The sequence below is a fragment of the Rutidosis leptorrhynchoides genome, chromosome 2 (assembly GCF_046630445.1).
Source record: "Rutidosis leptorrhynchoides isolate AG116_Rl617_1_P2 chromosome 2, CSIRO_AGI_Rlap_v1, whole genome shotgun sequence".
NCBI lineage: Eukaryota > Viridiplantae > Streptophyta > Magnoliopsida > Asterales > Asteraceae > Rutidosis > Rutidosis leptorrhynchoides.
The window spans coordinates 55,155,276-55,181,097 of NC_092334.1; the positions used below are offsets into that span (position 1 = coordinate 55,155,276).

Sequence of the window (25,822 nt, forward strand, 5' to 3'; positions counted from 1 at the left end):
ACGGACAGAATTTCGACTTACACCCTTACAACATTCGCTAACATACCCTTATTATTAGGATTTAAAATTAAAATTAAAATTAAAATATAAATTATATATATATATATCGTATATATTGAGAGATGAGAGAAATAGAATATGAAATTTTGATCAGAATTCGGTTTGCTTTATAGCCAGAGTTGAAATTTGGGGCTCCGCGACTCGCGGCAAAATCCCCTTCAAACTCCGCGAGTCGCGGAGAATGTATTTACAGCTCACACCCTTGGAGTTTCTCTGCCGACGGTTTTTTATATATAAATATAATATATATATAATTAATATAATTAATTATATATTATATTATATTTATATACATAGTTAACTTGTAATTTTTAGTCCGTTGCGTCGAGCGTTAAGAGTTGACTCTGGTCCCGGTTCCGGATTTTCGAACGTCCTCGCGTACAATTTAATATCTTGTACTTTGCGTTTTGAATCTTGTACTTTTGTAATTTCGAGACGTTTCTTATCAATAATTGGAACCTCTTTGATTGTCTTTTGTTCTTTTGAGCTTTTTGGTCGTTTGCGTCTTCAAATCGTCGAATCTGTCTTTTGTCTTCACCTTTTATTATTTAAACGAATATCACTTGTAAATAGAACAATTGCAACTAAAAGCTTGTCTTTCTTGAGGAATAATGCTATGAAATATATGTTCGTTTTTAGCATTATCAATATACCAATAGTACATACATCTAAAAGCTGTGTATTGTACGAGTACGAATACGGGTGCATACGAGTAGAATTGTTGATGAAACTGAACGAGGATGTAATTGTAAGCATTTTTGTTAAGTAGAAGTATTTTGATAAGTGTATTGAAGTCTTTAAAAAGTGTATAAATACATATTAAAATACTACATGTATATACATTTTAACTGAGTCGTTAAGTCATCGTTAGTCGTTACATGTAAGTGTTGTTTTGAAACCTTTAGGTTAACGATCTTGTTAAATGTTGTTAACCCAATGTTTATAATATCAAATGAGATTTTAAATAATTATATTATCATAATATTATCATGTATGAATATCTCTTAATATGATATATATACATTAAATGTCTTTGCAACGATAATCGTTACATATATGTCTCGTTTAAAAATCATTAAGTTAGTAGTCTTGTTTTTACATATGTAGTTCATTGTTAATATACTTAATGATATGTTTACTTATCATAGTATCATGTTAACTATATATATATATATATATATATATATATATATATATATATATATATATATATATATATATATATATATATATCCATATATATGTCATCATATAGTTTTTACAAGTTTTAACGTTCGTGAATCACCGGTCAACTTGGGTGGTCAATTGTCTATATGAAACATATTTCAATTAATCAAGTCTTAACAAGTTTGATTGCTTAACATGTTGGAAACATTTAATCATGTAAATATCAATCTCAATTAATATATATAAACATGGAAAAGTTCGGGTCACTACACATGAGGTCCATGAACACAGCTGGTGCATTAGTCAACCCAAACGGCATAACCATAAACTCGTAATGAGCGTAACGCATCCTAAAAGCAGTCTTCGGAATGTCATCCTCCTTCACCCGCATTTGATGATACCCAGAACGTAAATCGATCTTCGAATAAACTGACGAGCCTTGTAGTTGATCAAATAAGTCGTCGATTCTCGGTAGTGGGTAGCGGTTCTTGATGGTAAGTTTGTTCAACTCTTGGTAGTCGATACACAACCTGAATGTACCATCCTTCTTCTTGACAAACAAAACAGAAGCTCCCCACGGTGATGTGCTTGGTCGAATGAAACCACGCTCTAAAAGTTCCTGTAACTGACTTTGTAATTCTTTCATTTCGCTGAGTGCGAGTCTGTATGGAGCACGAGCTATTGGTGCAGCTCCTGGTACAAGGTCTATTTGAAATTCAACGGATCGATGTGGGGGTAATCCCGGTAATTCTTTCAGAAATACATCGGAAAATTCTTTTGCGACGGAAACATCACTGATGTTCTTTTCTTCAGGTTTAACTTCCTTGATGTGTGCTAGAATGATGTAACAACCTTTTCATATTAGTTTTTGTGCCTTTAAACTACTAATAAGATATAATTTCGCGTTGTTCTTTTCTCCGTACACCATTAAAGGTTTTCCTTTTTCGCGCACAATACGAATCGCATTTTTGTAACAAACGACCTCTGCTCTCACCTTTTTCAACCAGTCCATGCCAATTATTACATCAAAACTCCCTAACTCGACTGGTATTAAATCAATTTTAAACATTTCATCCCGCAGTTTAATTTCTCTATCCCTGCATATATTATCTGCTGAAATTAATTTACCGTTTGCTAATTTGAGTAAAATTACTATCCAAAGGCGTCAATGGGCAACTTAATTTTGCACAAAAATCTCTACTCATATAGCTTCTATCTGCACCCAAATCAAATAAAACATAAGCAGATTTATTGTTAATAAGAAACGTACCCGTAACAAGCTCCGGGTCTTCCTGCGCTTCTGCCGTATTAATATTGAAAACTCTTCCTCGGCCCTGCCCATTAGTATTCCCCTGATTCGGGCAATTACTTCTAATGTGGCCTGATTTTCCACATCCATAACAAACAAAGGCGGCATTACTTGTTTCGCCACTATTTGTTTCTTTAGTTCTGTTAAACTTTGGTCCGTAGAATTCACACTTTTTCGCACCATGGCCAGTTCTTTTACACTTGGTGTAAAATGTCGTGCAGAACTCATTCTGGTGGTACTCTTCACACCTTTGGCATTTTTGGTTTTTGTTGCCATTGTTGTTGTTGATATTGTTATTGGGATTTCTATTGTTGTTGAAACGATTGTTATAGTTGTTATTGTTGTTGGGACGTTTGTTGTAGTTATTGTTAGGATTGCGGTTATTGTTGCGATTGTTGTTGCGGTTGTTATGATTGTTATTGTGATTATGGTTGTGATTGTTGTTGTTGTATTGGTGACCCTTGTCACTGGTTTCTTCCCACTTTCTCTTGAGTTGTTTCGTGTTGGCTTCTTCGGCCGCCTGCTCTTTAATTCTTCCCTCAATCTGATTTATGAGTTTATGAGCCATTCGACTTGCTTTTTGTATGAAAGCGGGCTCGTGTGAACTCACATCTTCTTGAATCCTTACTGGTAACCCTTTTACAAACGCGTCGATCTTCTCTTCTTCATCTTCAAACGCTCCCGGACATAATAGGCACAACTCTGTGAATCGTCGTTCATATGTGGTAATGTCGAACCCTTGTGTTCGTAACTCTCTAAGTTCTACCTTGAGCTTATTGACTTCGTTTCTAGGACGGTACTGCTCGTTCATCAATTGCTTGAATGCTGACCACGGTAGTGCGTAAGCAGCATTTTGTCCAACATGTTCAAGATAGGTGTTCCACCACGTTAACGCAGTACCTGTGAAGGTATGCGTAACGTACTTAACTTTGTCCTCTTCAGTACACTTACTTATGGCAAACACCGATTCGACTTTTTCGGTCCACCGTTTCAATCCAATTGGTCCTTTGGTTCCATCAAATTCCAAAGGTTTACAGGCAGTGAATTCTTTGTAGGATCATCCTACACGATTTCTTGTGGAATTAGTTCCACTGCTAGATCCAGAGTTATTGTTATTTTGCATCGCAGCCTGTACTGCGGCTATGTTCGCAGCAAGAAAAACATGAAAGTCTTCCTCACTCATGTTCAAATTCTGACGAGTTGTCGGTGCCATTTCCTTCAAAAATAGCCCAAAAGAATTAAGTTAATCATATAGAATTTTAAGAGTAGTCAATAGTATTTCGTAGCATAGTATGAACCCATTTATAAAAGCTTTTTCTTCATATTAGCGTTTTATAGTTTTAATTCGGGTAGTACGTACCCGTTAAGTTCATACTTAATAGCTAATATACAATTCAACTACTATAATTCTATATGAAAAAACTGATTATAATAATATTTCGAATTAAAATTTATACAATATTTTACAAAATTTACAATAGCGCTATTATACATATAATATGAAATATAGCACATAATAACTTTGCTACTCGGCAGTTATAAAGGCAATTCTAGTTAATACGCAAGTCGTTCAGCAAAAGAAATAAAGACACGTAATTCATAAGTCCAGAAACAAGTCATGCATTCTGGTTTTACTAAGACGACTTCCCATCCTTGGTCCTGTGGAAAGTAACCGTTATGACCATTAGCTAGGCAGCATGTTGTAATATCGTCAAAAGGACGAGGGTTTCGTAATGTTCGACATCCCCGTAATAATCCAAAAACCATGTTTCTCACCTCAACTACTGAATCCGTCACTTGTGGAAAGGTTTTATTTAAAAGTTGTAATCCGATGTTCTTTTTCTCACTTTGGTAAGAAGCGAACATCACTAACCCGTAAGCATAACATGCTTCTTTATGTTGCATGTTAGAAGCTCTTTCTAACTCACGAAATCCTATGTTGGGATATGTTGAGTCAAAATAGGTTCTTAACCCTTAGCGTAAAATTGCATTTGGGTTCCCCACATTTAACGCTTTAAAGAAAATACGGCGTAACTTACGGTCTCCCCAATGTGATATACCCCACCTATCAAAGGAAAACCTTTTATAAACTAAGGCATTTCTGGTAAGTCTTTCAAATGTTTGACAAGTTAATTTCGCCATAACTAATTGTGCTGATGAATTCTGACCGACTCTAGCCAAGATTTCCTCAATCATATCCTCTGGTAGGTCTTCTAAAATATTCGGTTGTCTACCCTTAACGTCCATTTTGTTTTTATACTGTAAAATTGACAAGGATTAGATTCATAAAAGATAATTAACAAACAATACAAGCAATTTTTACATAGAACATAAAAGTACAAGCACACTACAATACATATAATACACAACATGATTACAACTCCCTAATCTGAATCACTGGTTTCTTCTTCTTCGAACTTGGTTCGCTTTCCTAATTTTCTAGGGATATATGGTGTTCCTCTAATACGAGCTGTCGTTTTCCACAATGGTTTAGAAAAACCTGGTGGTTTAGAGGTTCCCGGGTTATTGTTACACTTTAGGAAATAATGATGTTGCCGATACATATAAAGCTCATCGGGGTTGGAATCAGGTTTCTATATTTTTATACCTTTTCCCTTATTATTTTCTTTTGCTATATTAAATTGGGTCGAGGTAATTTCTATAACATCATCAGAATCCTCTTCAGGATCTGATTCATCGAAAAATTGGTAATCTTCCCAATATTTTGCTTCCTCGGCGGAAACACCATTGACCATTTTTAACTTTAGTCCGTTGGTTGAGGATTTTCTTTTATTTAAACGATTTACTGTAGGTATCAGTATTTCTTCCTCCGGAACCTCTTCTTCTTCCAGTTCCTCCTCTTCCGGTTCCTCTTCTTTCGATTCCTCCTCTTCCGGTTCCTCTTCGGGAATTTGTGAATCTTCCCAAAGTATATTCGACTCTTCATTATTATTAGGTGAGTCGATGGGATTTGTACTAGAGGTAGACATCTATCACACAATATCAAACACGTTAAGAGATTAATATTTTTACATGTTAATAATATATAGTTTCCAACAAAAAATGTTAAGCAATCGTTTTTGAAGAAAAACACGGTCGAAGTCCAGACTCACTAATGCATCCTAACAAACTCGGTAAGACACACTAATGCAAAAATTCTGGTTCTCTAAGACCAACGCTCAGATATCAACTGAAATGTCCCGTTCATATTGATTATAAATGTTCCATATTAATTGATTTCGTCGCGAGGTTTTGACCTCTATATGAGACATTTTTCAAAGACTGCATTCATTTTAAAACAACCATAACCTTTATTTTATCGATAAAGGTTTAAAAAGCATTACGTAGATTATCAAATAATGATAATCTAAAATATACCGTTTACACACGACCATTACATAATGGTTTACAATTAGAATATATTACATCAAAAATAAGTTTCTTGAATGCAGTTTTTACACAATATCATACAAGCATGGACCCCAAATCTTGTCCTTATTTTAGTATGCAACAGCGGAAGCTCTTAATAATCACCTGAGTATAAACATGCTTAAAACGTCAACAAAAATGTTGGTGAGTTATAGGTTTAACCTATATATTATCAAATCATAATAATAGACCACAAGATTTCATATTTCAATATACATCCCATACATAGAGATAAAAATCATTCATATGGTGAACACCTGGTAACCGGCATTAACAAGATGCATATAGAATATCCCCATCATTCCGGGACACCCATCGGACATGATAATTTTGAAGTACTAAAACATTCCAAATTCCAGAATGGGGCTTGTTGGGCCCGATAGATCTATCTTTAGGATTCACGTCAATTTGGGGGTCTGTTCCCAAATTCTTAGGCTACCAAGCTAAAAAGGGGCATATTCGGCTTCAATCATTCACCCATATGATGTAGTTTCATTTACTTGTGTCTATTTCGTAAAACATTTATAAAATTGCATGTATTCTCATCCTAAAATATTAGATTTTAAAAGTGGGACTATAACTCACTTTCACATATTTTTACTTCGTCGGGAAGTAAGACTTGGCCACTGGTCGATTCACGAACCTATAACAAATATGTACATATATATCAAAGTATGTTCAAAATACATTTACAATATTTTTAATACGTTTTAATGTTTTAAGTTTATTAAGTCAGCTGTCCTCGTTAGTAACCTACAACTAGTTGTCCATAGTTAGATGTACAGAAATAAATCGATATAAATTATCTTGAATCAATCCACGACCCAGTGTATACACGTCTCAGGCTAGATCACAACTCAAATTATATATATTTTTTTGGAATCAACCTCAGCCCTATATAGCTAACTCCAACATTACTGCATATAGAGTGTCTATGGTTGTTCCAAATAATATATATAGATGGGTCGATATGATATGTCAAAACATTTGCATACGTGTCTATGGTATCCCAAGATTACATAATATATTAGAATATATGTATAATACAGTATAAGTTAGCTAGGATATGATTAATATAGATTGTTACCAATTTTCACGTAGCTACAACAAGAAAAATTATCCATTTTTGTTTTACCCATAACTTCTTCGTTTTAAATCCATTTTGAGTGTTTCAAGTTGCTATGGTTTCATATAGAACTTAAGTGTATGAATATAAACAGAAAAAGTTTAAGTTTATAGCCGTAAATACAGGTTACAAGTCGTTTTTGTAAAGGTAGTCATTTCAGTCGAAAGAACGACGTCTAGATGACCATTTTGGAAAACATACTTTCACTTTGAGTTTAACCATGATTTTTGGATATAGTTTCATGTTCATAAGAAAAATCGTTTTCCCAGAAGAACATCCTTTAAATCAAAGTTTATCATAGTTTTTAATTAACTAACCCAAAACAGCCCGCAGTGTTACTACGACGGCGTATATCCGGTTTTACGGTGTTTTTCGTGTTTTCCGGTTTTAAATCATTAAGTTAGCATATCATATAGATATAGAACATGTGTTTAATTGATTTTGAAAAGTCAAGTTAGAAGGATTAACTTTTCTTTGCGAACAAGTTTAGAATTAACTAAACTATGTTCTAGTGATTACGAGTTTAAACCTTCGAATAAGATAGTTTTATATATATGAATCGAATGATGTTATGAACATCATTACTACCTCAAGTTTAGTAGGTAAACCTACTGAAAGTGACAATAAATGATCTAGCTTCAAAGGATTTTGGATGGCTTGAAAGTTCTTGAAGTAGGATCATGACACAAAAACAAGTTCAAGTAAGGTTTTTACTCGAATTAAGATAGTTTATAGTTATAGAAATTGAATCAAAGTTTGAATATGAATATTACCTTGAATAAGAAAGATAACCTACTGTAAATAACAAAGGTTTCTTGATCTTAGATGATTACTTGGAATGGATTAGAAAGCTTGGAAGTAAACTAGTAAACTTGAAAGGATTTTTGAAGTGTTCTTGAAGTGTTCTTCCTAAGATGATTAAAGCTTGATTCTTGAAGTAATTTTTGATGAAGATGATGATTAGCTACTGGAAAAATTCGTTCATAAGTGTGTGTGTGTGTGTGTTGAGAGAGAATTAGAAAGAGAATTGGAAGTGAAATGGAGTGAATGATGAGTGGTAAGTGGTGAGTGGTGAGTGGTGAGTGGGGTTAAAAGGAGTTCTAGTTAGTTGACTAGTTCATGGTAGAAGTTAAAATTGATTAGTCATGCATGACATAATCAAGAGTGGAATCCCATGCTAGTTCCTATTGGTATATACCCATAGTAAGTACGTCTAGAAGCTGTGTATAATACGGGTATGAATACGACTAGAATTCTTGATGAAAAAAGAATGGGAATGTAACTGTAACCATTTTCGTTAAGTATGAGTGTTTTGATATATGTCTTGAAGTCTTCTAAAAGTATATTAATACATCTAAATACACTACATGTATATACATTTTAACCGAGTCGTTAATTCATCGTTAGTCGTTACATGTAAGTGTTGTTTTGAAACCTTTAAGTTAACGATCTCATTTAATGTTGTTAACCCATTGTTTATTATATCTAATGAGATGTTAAATTATTATATTATCATGATATTATGATATATTAATATATCTTAATATGATATATATACATTTAAATGTCGTTACAACGATAATCGTGACATATATGTCTCTTTTCGAAATCCTTAAGTTAGTAGTCTTGTTTTTATGTATATAACTCATTGTTAATATACTTATGGAGATACTTACTTATCATAATCTCGTGTTAACTATATGTATATCCATATATATATCGTCATGTTGTTTTTACAAGTTTTAACGTTCGTGAATCGCCGGTCAACTTGGGTGGTCAATTGTCTACATGAAACTCATTTCAAATAATCAAGTCTTAACAAGTTTGATTGCTTAACATGTTGGAAACACTTAATCATGTAAAAAATCAATTTCATTTAATATAAATAAGCATGGAAAAGTTCGGGTCACTACATTATCATCATTATTATTAACTTATAACATTTTCATTTATTTTTACTAGTATTATCATTATTATTAGTATTATAAGTATATTCATTTTTATTATCATTATTATTATTTTTAACATTATTATTATTATTATTATTATTATTATTATTATTATTATTATTATTATTATTATTATTATTATTATTATTATTATTATTATTACTAAAAGAATCATTATTATTAACATTATCATTATTATTAAAAGAAAAATAATAATAATAATAATAATACAACTTTTTATTTAATATTATTAATATTAATTTATCAAATAACTATTAGATATATAAAATTATACTCAATACATATAACTTAACAATATTAACATTTTTATATATAAAATGAATATATTTAATTTATTTAAGAAACCTATAATTTTTATATAAAAATTCATATCACTAATTATATATAAATTTGTCCGATTACAATTATGTGTGTTAATATATATAACGGATATAGGTTCGTGAATCCGAGGCTAACCTTGCATTGTTCAGTTCCGTCGTATGCATATTTTTACTACAAAATATCGTATAGTGAGTTTCATTTGCTCCCCTTTTAAATGCTTTTGCAATATATATTTTTGGGACTGAGAATACATGCGCTTTTATAAATGTTTTACGAAATAGATACAAATAATCGAAACTACATTCTATGGTTGGATTATCGAATCGAATATGCCCCTTTTTAGCTTGGTAGCCTAAGAATTGGTGTTTATGATAATTTCCACCAATTGACGCGAATCCTAAAGATAGATCTATTTGGCCCAACAAGCCTCATACGAGTTACGGATGCTTTGGTACTTCGATTTATCATGTCCGATGAGAGTCCCGGAATGATGGGGATATTTTATATACATCCTGTTAAGGTCGGTTACCAGGTGTTCAATCCATATGAATGATTTTCATGCAGATGCATGATATTTATGAGAAATGAAATGAAAATCTTGTGGTCTATTAAATTAATGGAAATGATTGTTTATGATAAACTAATGAACACATCAACCTTTTGGTTGACACTTGAAAGCATGTTTATTCTCAGGTTTGAAAAAATCTTCCGCTGTGCATTTTGCTCATTTTAAAGATATTACTTGGAGTCATGATGACATATTTCAAAAGACGTTGCATTCAAGTCGTTGAGTTCAATAAAGATCATTATTAAGTAAATGACAGAATAAGTCATCTATAGTTTGGATATATTATGAAATGATATGCATACTTGTCAACTTTCGATGTAATGAAAGGTTATCTATTAAAAACGAATGCAATGTTTGTAAAATGTATCATTTAGAGGTCAAATACATCGCAATGTAATCATATGTTATTTTATTCATCCTTATAGATTAGGACGGGTCGTCTCACATCCAGCGTGTCAAGGATTTCACGACCGACAATTGAGATCGCCAATGATATCGGTTAAAAAGCCACATTTTTACCTCGGTATTAAGGCCCAAAAATAATAAAGTTCCAAGCTTTATCGCCAAAATAATCATTTTGTCGGTTTATCTTGTAGATTTAGTGATTACAAAGACGTTGCAAAAAGAATTAAGTAAAATGGAGCTAAAACGAAGATTCTAGAGCGAAAACGGTGAAAGACAAGTTACAACCCGGAAACCAAGTTACGATCCCGGAAACAAGCAAGAACGATCCAAGGAACAAGGTAATCCAAATTCAGATCTGGCCACTTGATCCGGCTTTCCATCATCGAGTACGGCCTGCCCATTCACGGACACCGACCCCTTGATCCGGCCCCTTGATCTGGCTCGCTAGAAAAAAGGGCACTCGATCCGGCCCCTTGATCCGGCCTGCCAATACGGCTTGCCACCCGGATCTAGCCAAAAACCAAGCATAATTAGGTCCACTTGTTGCCCATTTTACACACACCTCTCTTCACTCTCTCACTACAAACACTTTCTCTCACTAGAGCTTTCAAGGCTTTCTCACCTCTGAGAGGGAAATTAAGTATTCCGGAGGCGAACGTCGAAGATTGTACTAGGAGCAGTCTAGAGGATGTCAGCACTTGTAATGGTCCATATCTCGTCTGTAAACGGTGAACGCCTTCCTTAATTTAATAAAATTATTTTGCTATCTTAAATTGCTTTCATCTTGCATGCTTGGTCTTCTATTGCAATTGTTTATTATGTGTTGAATGTTTTATCTAAAACTTGTATTAATGTTATGTTGAAACCTTGACGGGTTTAGAAGTCTAATTTACGGACCACCCTTTCCAATTACTCACGTGGCTATAACCTAGTATTAGGACCTGATCAACCCTAGGGTATGAGGTAAGTAGTTATATGTGCTTAACGTCACAACGGGGATATAGTACATACGTACGGTTAAGCAATTATCTGTAAAAGAAGAGCTGCCCATTTAGGTTGTGGTTAGGATAGGCAATATAGAGTTCAGTGAACACTGGCTTATCCAAAAGCATGGTTCGCGTCAGAAGCAATGTCCTCGTAGATATGGTAAGATGATCCGGAGTTGAGTAAGTGATCGTAAAGGAGAGACCTTTAACCCAATTAGCAGTAGCTTAGAATATCTACGATTACACATCTATTAATGTTAAGGCATAGCTTAGTATTAAGTGGAGAAACGTTATTAAAGTCAAACCAACTAGGATTAACAAAAGTCGAGATCGTCCTTTAGGAATATACCACTTTATTCATGTACCTAGGATTCCATCCTCAAGGTCGTTTAAACCATTAGGTTAGTGTTGGGAGTAGGGATATCCGTGTTGGCCAGAATCTTCAAAGCCTAAATTCTTAGTGACAAATTGATTAAGTTCTTAACCCAATTGATTGAGGTTTAGTATTCATTCTAGGAAGTAAAACTTTATAAACAGTTCTCCGTCAGTATCATATTCTTCATACCTATCCCTTTATCTTTATAATACTATAAGTTTAGGTTTAAGATCATATTACCTTAGTTTAAGATCAATCTATCACCACTTGTCACTTAGGGTTTACTCTATAGGCACTTTGATCCCACATTACTTGAACAAACATAAAAAAATACGAACCTAAGTTATATTTACCGCTTACTCGTTTAAAAGGAAGACAAGTAGGTGAAATATAGCTAGGAAACTCAGCTAAATATAAATAATGAAACCATTGCCCCCTCCCCTTGGTAACCATCTCGGGCGTTTTGCAACCTAACGACACCGCATAAACAAAATGTCCATTTTGGCCATATCAGACAACTTAAAGTCAGGTTCTATTAACCCCGAATTAGTTACTGTGTTGTAATAACGAAACGGATACGACAATGCATTAACCATTATACATGTACTATATGTAGCAACAACGTCATTGAGTTGCCTCTTTGGAACGAACATGTGAGAAATTTTGACGTGAACACATACGAGACACTCGAGAAACCCGTTATGCTACCTGCTAGCTCATGCTAGGTGGAAGACTATAGAGGTCAGTTTCTTTCAATGTGTATATCACAGGCACTAATATTGTTATGAATAAATAATATTATTATATGTGCTTTCTAATGATACGCATATCCGCAAGGCTGTGCGGATGCGCATCCAAGGCATTAAATCACACACAAAGGTGTGTGTCACAGGTATAGCCGTACACTATGCGTCTATACCATCTGATGCGAGTTCGCTTACTTGCATATGGCTCCGGTACATTCTAGAGGAATGTACGATATAATCAATACGGATTCTATTCCTTAAATAACGAAAGTTAGTTAAGGATGAGATTGCATTTAATTAGGGAAGGGATTCTACCAAAACCCTAATTCGTGAGCCTATAAATACATAGCTCATAAAACCCTAGACATTCATTCGTTTACTGATACGTAAACTGAAAGCATACAAATCTCTATAGTACGAACAAAGCTTCTTACGATCTCTCTAAGACTTTCAGGTATGTATTGAACTATGAAACCTTCATGTCTTTGGACCACTCAACCTCGTATGCTAGGTTGTTGGTGGACTCTAAAATTGGCCACCCTGTCAGGATCGAAATGATACCGACGTGGGTTATCCACGACTAAGCGTCGGAGGTCCGAATGTTGTTAGTCCTTAACCCCTTTATGCACTCAAGCGTAGGTTCACCTTGACCCCGTGAAAATATGCTTGATCATTTGGCACCATCCGTGGGACCGGTTACATGAAACAAGGAAGATGGGAATTTATGTTGTATATGATTTATTATACGTACTGTTTTCCATTAAACTTTTTTTTTATCTAATCGGTCACTTTCAGGTTTTTTCTCTATTGTCAGCAAGAATGGGTGGAGGAAGTAAGAGTGCAAAGAGTCAAGGGCGATCGGACTCTCCAGGAAGTCCAGGGTTTCAAACACCTACGGTGTCTGTCACGAACACATCGTCAACGTCGCCAGCACCAACCAAAGGCACATCAAAGCCTCCATCAACGCCAAGTGTTGGAACAGAGCCCGTTACGTTAGAAACTATCCCGAATAAGTCATCTAAAGGATGGTGGCACACTCCTGACGAGAGTTCACTGGAAACAGGAACTGGTTTTAAGCCATTTGACGATCTGTCACCAAAAATCCTGAGCTTTGGTTCTCCAAGCGAAACGGTTCCACCAGGCTTCAAAGTTAAAACTACCTGTGTGGGTACAATACCCATTATCACCTCAGTTGAACCCGAGGCACCAATTGAAAGGTTCACAACCGAGAAAGCTCAGAAAAAAATCAAACAAATGGGCCTGAGAAATCCAGATGGTTCATACATCATGCTGACACCACAACAAAGGTCAACGGCGCGTGCGCCTCCGCAATCGGTTCAAGCTGTCACAAATAATGAATACAGCGGAACGCACTATGCTGCGCCTCAGCCGAATAGCTTTATATCTCAATTACAGCAAGTCGCGCCACCATACCTGGCACCCGCTTTCAATGAGCCGGTGCGGGTACAAGAGTTCATGAGCAATTGGTTTGCAGTGATGCAAGGGCAAAAAGCTAAGCAAAGTTTTGAGTTAGCTCCCACAACAGAAAAGTTTGTACCGCACATCGCTAATCATCCCTTCACAGTCGAATCGGTGTTGCCCCTAACACTCGAAAGTTATGACGGGCTATCAGATCCAGATGATTTTTTGCAAAAATTTGAAGGAACCGCAAGAACACATAGTTGGGGTGATGCGGTAGCATGTCATATGCTACCAATAGTATTGCAAGGAGTGGCAAGAGAATGGTTCAATAATTTGCCAGCCCAAAGCATTACGGGCTTTACAGATTTGCGCTCAAGATTCTTGTTAAATTTTCACAATTTGCGCGCACGAAAAAGAACGCATGTCGAATGTCACGACATTAAGCAAAAATCGAAAGAAAGGTCGGGAGAAATAATAGACAGGTATACAAAAGAGGTGGCTAAGATACAAGATTTACCAGAAAGTCGGAAGATATCCGGCTTTATTCATTGCATAGATACGGACAGACACCTGTCTTTATGGCAACGATTACGGAGAAGAGTGCCAGAAACTTTTGCGGAAGCCATAAAAGAAACGCATGATTACATGCGGGCACAAGAAGATATAAAGCAGAACTACGGAGGTACCTCTTCAAACATGGACATCGATGATGATTATTATCGGGTGCAGGGAAGAGGTCCGGAGTCGGGTAAACGTTATGGCGGTAACGGCCAGCTCAGGGGTGGTACCTATCACAATGATAAGTATCGCAAGTTCAACAACAATAAAGGGGGAGGAAGCCAGAAGTTTAAAAGCGGCCACAATGAAAATGTGGCGTTAATAAAAGACCTCACAAAAACACCAAAAGAAATTTTGGCCAAAGAAGCAGTAAGTAAGAGCTTCGACCCCCAATGCCTTTGTCAAAATATGGAAACAGAGACAAAAGCAAGTTTTGTGATTTTCACGATGATTATGGTCATGAGACTAACGAATGTCGGCACTTAATTGAAAGAGTATTTGCTGAACTCAAAAAAGGAAGGCTACAACACTTGAAGAAAAGTGCAAGATCGCAGGGCGACAAACAAAAAGAATACCCGTGGCAAAAGAAGAATGATGAAAAAGAGACGGATAAAACCATAAACATGGTGACAAGCGTGCGGATAAATCAGAGGCGCAAGTTAGAAGTATCCGAAAAATGGGAAAACACACCCATCACATTCTCAGCTATAGCACAGGAACCCTCGGATGCGCCCATCACAATCAAAGGGCGCGTCAAAAGTTGTGGGTATATCATCAAGCAATTACATGTAGACACCGGTTGCGGTGTTGATATTATGTATGAGCACTGCTTCCGCTTGTTGCCAGGGACTGTGCGAGCCAAACTAGTGGCTCCAAACACTGCGTTATCAGGATTCTCCGGCGAGTCCGCATGGCCAATCGGGATCATCGAGTTAGAGCTGGAGTTGGTAGATGATGACAATAAAGAGTTAATGAGGAGCACGACTGTAGAATTTGCCGTCGTAAGGTCATACTCAAAGTATAATGCGCTTTTGGGGCACACGACCTTGCAAAAATTAGGGGCAATCCCATCCACGATACATGGCCTTATCAAGTTCCCAACACCATTGGGAATTGCAACTATCAGGTCAGAAAATCAAGATGCAAGCGTTACAGCTGTTGAACATGCAGAGCAATAGCCGAGTGAGGCAGAGCAACTTAGAAGCTGCATGATCATTGCAAACCCACGTCATCCAGAGCAGAAAATTAAAATTGGTGGAGGATAGTCTGATGAAACGAAGTTTAAGCTTCGTAATATATTAGCCGCCAATACGGACGTATTTGCATGGAAAGAAGCAGATATGACGGGTGTACCAAGAGAAATTGCTGAGCATAAGCTTAATGCAAATCCTAGTCTGACGCCGGTTCGTCAAAAGAAACACGGTATGGCCCCCGAAAGGAGTGAATGGCTGAAAGCAGAAGTCGACAAGTTGGTCAAAGCAAATATTCTGTGAGAAGTAAGGTACCAAACGTGGATAGCAAACTCGGTGCTGGTAAAAAAGCCCGATGGGTCCTGGCGTATGTGTGTTGACTTCACGGATATCAATAAAGCATGCCCTAAGGATAAGTATCCGCTGCCAGAAATAGACTGGAAGGTTGAATCTTTAGCCGGCTTCCGATACAAATGTTTTTTGGATGCGTACAAAGGATACCATCAAATACAGATGGCAGCGGATGATGAGGACAAAACTGCTTTCCATACAAGTCAAGGCATATACTGCTATACAAAGATGCCATTTGGTTTAAAAAAATGCCGGAGCAACATATCGGCGGGTAATAAACGAAGCTTTCAAAGGTCAGATTGGGAGAAACTTGGAAGCCTACGTAGATGACCTAGTAATAAAAAGCACAACAGAACAAGGTCTGTTGGAGGATATATTAGAAACGTTCGCGTCGTTAAGAAAGATTAATATGAAGCTCAACCCATCGAAGTGCAGTTTCGGAGAAGAAGAAGGAAAATTTCTTGGTCACATAATAACTGTAACACCCCAGCTTAACATGACCACAATATTGTCCGCTTTGCCCGCAGGCGCACGGCTTTTTCTTGGCGACCACACACGAGAAGCACTTTCCCAGGAGGTCACCCATCCTGGTAGTGCTCTCGCCCAAGCACGCTTAACCACAACATACTCGCACTTCTACTCAACCTGTGATCCCAAAACGCGTTGTGTCATTTAAGCGTGAGTATTACCTTATAATCCCATGATCACTCATGTCCGTGGGTGATGTGGGATTTGCCTAGGGTGTTACATTCACCCCCCCTTAGGGACTCATCGTCCTCGATGAGGTTTTCCCCACCACCCCCAACGGCACATGAGTGGCTCTGATACCATTCTGTAACACCCCAGCTTAACATGACCACAATATTGTCCGCTTTGCCCGCAGGCGCACGGCTTTTTCTTGGCGACCACATACGAGAAGCACTTTCCCAGGAGGTCACCCATCCTGGTAGTGCTCTCGCCCGATCATGCTTAACCACAACGTACTCGCACTTCTACTCAGCCTGTGATCCCAAAACGCGTTGTGTCATTTAAACCTGAGTATTACCTTATAATCCCATGATCACTCATGTCCGTGGGCGATGTGGGATTTCCCTAGGGTGTTACAATAACTGAGCGTGGAATACGTGCAAACCCAAAGAAAATAGAAGCAATTGAGAATATGCCATCGCCAAGAAATAAAAAAGAAGTCCAAAGTTTAACAGGTAAGCTGGCGGCACTAACCAGGTTTTTATCAAAGTCCGCAGAGCGATCACTCCCATTTTTTGGGACATTAAAGAATTGCTTAAAGAAAACGGATTTCAAGTGGACGGAGGAAGCAGAAACGGCGTTTCAGGAAATGAAAAAATTGCTGAAGGAGCTGCCTACAATGACTGTGCCAATTGCTGTAGAAACGTTGATAATGTACTTGGCGGCATCAAAAGAAGTAATAAGTTCAGTGTTGATAGCGGACAGAGGACAGGTACGCACTATAAAATTAAATATAGCCAACTTTCATTCAATAGGCATTTAAATATATAATTATGCTATGCGGACAGGTGCAAATGCCTGTGTATTTCGTTAGCAAAGCTTTGACAGGGAGCGAATTAAATTATCCTGCGATCGAAAAATTAGTTTATGCACTCGTGCATACGGCTAGACGCTTGCAGAGATATTTCCAAGCGCACCCAATAAGAGTTCTAACAGATCAACCGATAAAGCAGGTATGACACACAACTTTTTGTTGTTAATAAATACAAAATTGCTTGATAAGTTCTAGCAAATTCACATTCGCTGATGCCTGTTAAGCAGGTGCTATATAAGCCAGAAAATTCTGGTCGCATGGCCAAATGGGCTATTGAATTGGGAGAACATGAGATAAGCTTCTCACCACGAAGTGCGGTAAAAGGACAAGTCCTAGCAGATTATCTGGCTGAAACAGCCGGAGATATCGAGGTCTCGCATGAATCAAAAGAAATACCACCTCCGCCCGAACAACTGTGGGAAATGCACACAGATGGGGCTTGTGGTCCAGAAGGCGCAGGGGCAGGAATAGTCCTAAAAAGTCCAGAGGGGGAAGAATATACCTTCGCACTGCGATTCAGCTTCCCCGTCACAAATAACGAAGCCGAATATGAAGCATTGTTATCTGGGATGCGGGTAGCAAAACATCTGGAGGTTAAAGAATTGTCAGTATACGTTGATTCGCAGTTGGTTGCAAACCAATTTAATGGAATATTCGAAGCACATGATGAATCAACGCAAAAATACTTAAGACTAGTGCAAGAGTTAGCAGTTGACTTCGATTTGTTCTAGATAACTCAGATTTCAAGGATGCTGAACAAAAAGGTGGATGTGTTAAGCAAGTTAGCCGCGTTAACATTCAGTCATTTTAAGAAAGAAATTTGGGTTGAGGAAGTTAAGATAAAATCTATTGAAGAGAATAGTGTTTCAGCTGCGATTGAAGAAGAAGAGCGAAGTTGGATGACAACAATAATAGAATTTCTAACTAAAGGTACATTGTCGATAGATTCAAGTGAAGCAAGAAAGATTAAGATGAAAGCACCAATGTATCTGTTAGACAAGGGAGTCCTATACAGAAAGTCTTTTCTGGGGTCTCATTTGCGGTGTCTCAATCCAACTCAAGCGGAGTCGATCATACGGGAAGTACATGAGGGAATGTGCGCTTTGAATTCAGGACACAAAACAGTCGCTTCCAAAATAATGCGGCTTGGATATTACTGGCCGTCAATGTATAGAGATGCTGCAGAGGTAAATCGCAAGTGTCAATCGTGTCAGCTTCATGCACCAGTAAGCAAAGCTCCGCGACATCCTATGATACCAGTTGCATCCCCATGGCCGTTCTGCAAATGGGCAATCGACATAGTAGGGCCATTTCCCGCAGGACCAGGGGGTGTAAAATTTTTGGTAGTGGCCATTGATTATTTCACGAAATGGGTAGAGGCCAAACCACTAAAGACAAATTCGGGCAAGCAAATTCGAAATTTCGTATGGGAAAACATCGTCTGTCGGTTTGGAATACCAAATGAAATAGTGAGCGACAATGGTACGCAATTTGAGGAAAACCCTTTTAGTGACTGTGAAAGGACCCGTTCTAATCCATCCGGACAAAATCCACATCAATTACAAATGATTCACAATAGTTGGTTACATCGCGAGGTACTTGACCTCTATATGATACATTTTACAAACATTGCATTCGTTTTGAAAAGACAAACTTCCTTACATCGAAAATTGACGATATGCATACCATTTCATAATATATCTAATTATTATTATCTTAATAATAATCTTGATGAACTCGACGACTCGAATGCAACGTCTTTTGAAATATGTCATGAATGACTCCAAGTAATATCTTTAAAGTGAGCAAATACACAGCGGAAGATTTCTTTCATACCTGAGAATAAACATGCTTTAAAGTGTCAACCAAAAGGTTGGTGAGTTCATTAGTTTAACATAAATAATCATTTCATAATTTTAATAGACCACAAGATTTCAATTTTCAGTTCTTATAAATATACGTCCCATGCATAGGGACAAAATATCATTCATATGGATTGAACACCTGGTAATCGACATTCACAATATGTATATAAGAATATCCCCATCATTCCGGGATCCTCCTTCGGATATGATATAAATTTCGAAGTACTAAAGCATCCGGTACTTTGGATGGGGCTTGTTGGGCCCGGTAGATCTATCTTTAGAGTTTGCGTCAATTAGGGTGTTTGTTCCCTAATTCTTAGATTACCAGACTAAAAAGGGGCATATTCGGTTTAATAATCCAACCATAGAATGTAGTTTCGATCACTTGTGTCTATTTCGTAAAGCATTTATAAAAGCAGCGCATGTATTCTCAGTCCCAAAAATATATATTGTAAAAGCATTTAAAATGGGATTAATAAAACTCACAGTACTGTATTTTGTAGTAAAAATACATATGACGACATTGAACAATGCAGGGTTGGCTTCGGATTCACGAACCTATATTAAGTTTGTATATTAACACATATAATCATATTCAAATAAATATATATTTTTGATATTTGTAATATACTTGTGATATTAAATTTAATATTAATAATTACTTAAATATATTTATTTTTATATATTAAATTATCATAATAATCTATTATGTACTTTATTAAAATATGTTAGATAAGTACTTAGTATTAATATTTTCAAATACTTATAATTTTTATTATGATAACATCTTTAATAAATTCGAGTTATATTAAAACGTAAATGAACAAAAACTATTTTATTAGTAAAAGTAGTATACCTATTATATATACTTCTATATATATTCAAGGTTTGTATCGAATTTATAATATATATCTTTTTAGTTTAAGCTCATAAAAATATAGTTATATGTTATATACGAAATATATTTAAAACTAAAGTTATAGTTAATAATTTTAATACTAATAAAAATGATAAAAATAATACTTATAATGATAATCATATTATAATAAGGATAATACTAATAATGACTTTGTTAGTAACAATAATACTAATAATTTTTGATTATAATACTAATACTAATACTAATACTAATACTAATACTAATACTAATACTAATACTAATACTAATACTAATACTAATACTAATAATAATAATAATAATAATAATAATAATAATAATAATAATAATAATAATAATAATAATAATAATAATAATAATAATAACAATAAAATTAATAATAATGATAATAATAAATGTAACAACCTTTGAAGGGAAGCTAAAAAAATAAACGTCATGGCCGAGACTCGAACCCGCGACCTCTCGAAACCCATAACACTCTTTAACCATCGGACCATGTTTGTTTTTCTCTTATAATCCCTAACCCAAATCAATATATCTCGTTTCAGCTTCGTTTAACTGCTTATTCACAAAACCAAATCGTATAATCCCACCAAATATCATGGCCCAAACATGTAATACCCAATTAGCAATTTAGTAAACCCAATTATAGTTTAATGATTCCAACAGAACAAGAATATATTCGGCTTGTTTGCTTTTCCCTTGAGCTCGACATCAAACACAAAATAAAAAAAAATTCAAACGTGTAAAACTAGTAGTCGGCCACATCATGTAAACTTTCTTCCCACTTGCAATATAACTAGATTTATTTAATCAAGTATAATTAATCCATTTGTTGAGTGTATGTATCTCGGTCCACCATAAGAACCGAACAAGCAAAAGAAAAAGCTTTAGGTAGATATTCATTATCAGATGTCCCACTTGCACAATATGTTCCGTATTTTTATAAGGCATTTTATAAGATGCTTTAATTCAATCAATGACAACTTTATACTTGTGAATATATATAATATATGACTTGTGACCCACTCCTTTCATTTTGGTTTACAGCTCGAATTGAGGTTTTTAGGAAGAAGTGTTGTTGGTGTTTTTGTCTAGATTAAATCGACACAAGTTGTGGAGCAAGTTGTCTAGTGGAGTTAATACTTTAATAATGGTTCGCCACCTTTGTCCAAGAGTTTGGATCCAATGTCCTAATTCAACGCTGTATCCATATATGTCCCTATCTTGCATCATTACAAGGGTATTTAAATAATAAGGTGGTGTTTTAATGGAAGAAACAAGAGATTTATCTTGATGACGGTTTGTTGATAAAAGGTGGTGGGTTGAGTTATTCGCATCTTATACATAGATGTAAGAAGATCGAATATAGCTGTAGCTAATAATGGTAGAAGGCCATGGTGGTTTGAGAGTGGTAATGGCGGTTGTTTCCATGAAGGTGTGTGAAGTGTATGAGAGGATATGCTTGAAGAAATTAATATTAACTGAGTGAGATTACAGAGTATATATAGTACATATGTGTATAATAGTTTACCTCAAGTCTAACCACAATTTAGGATCTTCAGTTGGTGGTTGTTGAAGTGATTCGAATAATAGAAACCGAAGTGGTTTTGGTTTTGTTGCAACTAAACCGAAGACAGCTATATTAGTAAGTAGTGATGGTGGTGTATGGTTTCAAGGTTAAATGATAATAGTAACTAAAAACAGAAAGGTGATGGTTGGTTTACAATCATTTGGGAAGGATAGATGGTGACTTACCTTGGTGATGAATGGTGGTTTAATCTTGCCCAACAACGGTGGGGGTGATGATCGATCACAGGAGGAGAAATAGCATAAACAAGAATAAGAGAATGATGATGGACTTTCGTGTAGTAGCAGTGGAGGACTATGGATAGTGTTTGTAGTAATGAAGAAGATGATATGAGAAATGGTTTGTGATCTTGTGGATCCATAAAATGAAAGAGGTGATAGTATGATCATGTAACATATACACATATCTTTATAATAGAATATTGTTGTCATGAATTGATTATTACAGCACAAATTTTGATTGAGGATTGTGTTATTGTTGATTGATTTCGACAGATAACAACAATTAGACAATAACAACAAAAAAAAATAATAGATAAATAAGTACATTCAATGAATTAATTGTAAGTAAGAAAGTGATGTTGGGATTTCTCATTAGCATCAAGAAGAGAAGTAGATGTGATTGGTACTATCAGAGAAATCGATGGAGTAATTTAACAGTCAATTTCAAAAGTGAGATAGTGATGTCAATTTGATTTTGAATTCAATAGCTAATGATAGATATTTATCTAAATATATATGTATATAATATTTTGTATTTTATATATTTATCTAATTGTATATATGTATTTATTTATATCTATAACTTAAATATTTAAGGAGACATAATATTTTTAATTATATAAACATTACTATTAATTTTAATAATAATAATGAAATTAATAATAATAATAATAATAATAATAATACTGATAGCATTTATTTAGTATTTATATATTTTATATATATTACAAATAATTATTAATATAAATCATATATATATATATATATATATATATATATATATATATATTTGTATATATTTATTTTAATAGTAACTTAATTATTTTATTCATCATTTTACATTTTAATTCCAATTCATTAAAGTTTATTTTATTAACTCAAAATACCATATATATATATATATATATATATATATATATATATATATATATATATATATATATATATATATATATATATATATATACACTTATATTAATTTAGATATATATACATATATATATATATATATATATATATAATTACACATTTATTTATACACAATTGTTCGTGAATCGTCGGGAACGGTCAAAGGGTAATTGATTACATGAATATAGATTTCAAAACTTTCGAGACTCAACATTACAGATTTTGCTTATCTTATCGAAATCATATAAAGATTAAGTTTAAATTTTGGTCAGAAATTCCCGGGTCATCACAGTACCTACCCGTTAAAGAAATTTCGTCCCGAAATTTGAGTGAGGTAGTCATGGCTAACAATAAAAATGTTTTCATGACGAATATGAGTTAATAAATTGAGTTTTATCTCCATTGAGTAATATGGATAAAAATTTTCGATTATTCGAAGAGTACGAATGAAGCTACCACCAAAGAGTGAAATAGGAAAGTAAAGATTTATCTTAACTTTTGACAGAGTCAGGGTTGAATTCCGGAATTCAAGGGATTTAAAGAAAATCTTCGAAATCTAAAAGATTTGATTTTTCGGCGAATAAGGAAATTAAGATCTCTATAATTAATGCGGAAATCTGCCTTGATTTCTTTGTCTAGTATTTTCACTATAAATGAACTTCTTCCGTTCCATTACTTTCACCATTCCTATACTTTCTTCCTCTATTCCTACTTCTAAAATATTGGGGAAATGCTCCATCCCGTTCTGATTCTTGATATTTTCCTATCTATGTATCTGTCATCCTTCTTTTCAATCTTCTACCAGAAAATCTGTTTACTTCTACTATTGCCTAGGGGGGATATTATTCTTAATTATACCGTGTCTTTATATTGCTATTCGTATTAATATCCACGGTTTGTAACTTTTGTGTTGTTATTGGGCTTTATATTTTCCCTTATATTTTGGAACTTTGTCCCTTCGTTTCTTCTTCCTACGATTAAACATCGCTTGTAATGGTTCCGAATTTGCAGATATAAACTTCGGAATGAACATTGTTAATGTTCTAAGAAGGAAATCGTAATGGTACGATTTGATTTGTCAAATTACCATAATTACTGAGAATAGAACTATCAAGAATATATTTTCTTGATATGTTAGGAGGTGAAGTAGAATGAATGAGTCGTGTAACATGGCACATGATGATGGTATGACCTACTGTGAACCATCACCACATTTCAATAGAAACTCAGCATGACTTACTGTAATATAATTACGCTGATCAAGTGTCATTATATTATACTAACTCATGCATCAGTTCCCAACACTACTTCAAAAACATTCATATTTTAAGCTCGAAAGTTTATAGAATATAGAAACTAACAGTTTCTATATGATGTAACATTGGTAGCACGAATAGATTATTGATTTCAGATGAGAATAGTTATGAAAATAACTTCAGAAATATGGAGGATATTTATAATGAAAGATACGATGATATCTTGGAATTTTTAATATCGATGGATGATGAAGAAGATTTATCCGTAAAGGTTTAGATTCGGAAGCAAGGTATTCGCTAAAGATTTCATCAGAAACAGAATCATTTGGATTCTTTGAAGTCAAACTTATTCTTTGCGATTTGTCCACGGCGTTCTTCATAGTTTCGCATAATCTACTTTTCGGTACTAAATTTTCTATTGAATGTTTCCAATATAATGATACACAGGAATCACGAAGAGGTATATAATTTCGAACGAGAATATTTATGAAAATATCTTCAGAAATATCGAAGATATTGATGATGATATTTTGGAATTTCTAAGTCCGATGGTTGATGGAGAAAGATTTTCCGCAAGATTTTAACATGACTTCGGAGCAAGATATTCTCTAAAGATTTCAACGGATCTAGATTTATCTGGGTTCTATGAATTTAGGGTATGTTACTTGTATTTCTCCTTGGTTTCCTTTATGGTTAGCTCAATCCGCTTTTCAGTTCCAACTTTTCTGAACTTTTCCACATACTAATCTTTATCATCAAACTTTCGATGATTATGGTCGTTTACGGTTATCTACAGTTTCTACTACTTCATTCAGTTTTTTTTTTTTTTTTTAACATTCAGAGTATTGATTTGTGACTGAGTGCTTTTCAGAATTTCAGAATGGAAGATCATTATTCTAAGAGATAAATGTTATACATATAACTGTTGATGTAGATATGCTGTGAGTTTTCAAAGTACTGCTTGCCGATTCTTCTACATTTACTGCTACCATATATGAATCATTGATTATCGATCTGAGGTGATTTCAAGAGAATTGTGTTTTTAGATGATTAAACGATGACGGTAATATGGTGGAATATAAAAGGTTCCCCGGTAACAATAAAAGAGCATACATATAAATCAAGGTGATAATAAGGTTGTTTCGAACGAAAAATCGAAGTTGATTTGCTGGAGCTGTGACAAAATTTGCTACTTTGAAAGGAATTACCAAGTTATTTTGGGTAATAATAACACTAAAGGAATTAGCACAACTATGTGTTAAACGTTTACTCAGTTTCCAAAAGTTTTTTTAGATGCATAACTAAATGCATCAATCTGTTTTTTTTTTCGTAGATGAGGTGCGGTTGATTCATCCTATCGATTGAGGTGTTTTCAAGAATCATGAAAGGTTTGAACGCAGATTGTAATTGTGATGATACGAATGGGGTTTAAAATGAAATCAAGTGGCAAACTTGAAGAATTGTTTAGTTTCATATGTTATAATCAATATTTTAATTCATTTTAATTGTCCAGTGTTGGTAGTCCACAGTTGATAGT

At 34.9% G+C, this 25,822-nt stretch overlaps 1 protein-coding gene across 1 annotated transcript; it reads left to right on the forward strand.

Moving 5' to 3' along the window:
• Nucleotides 1-17,967: 17,967 nt before the first annotated feature.
• LOC139887883 (uncharacterized) lies at nucleotides 17,968-18,276 on the forward strand. The gene has a single exon (XM_071870931.1). The coding sequence runs from the start codon at nucleotides 17,968-17,970 to the stop codon at nucleotides 18,274-18,276; it is 309 nt and encodes a 102-aa protein (XP_071727032.1).
• The last annotated feature ends 7,546 nt before the right edge of the window (nucleotides 18,277-25,822 follow it).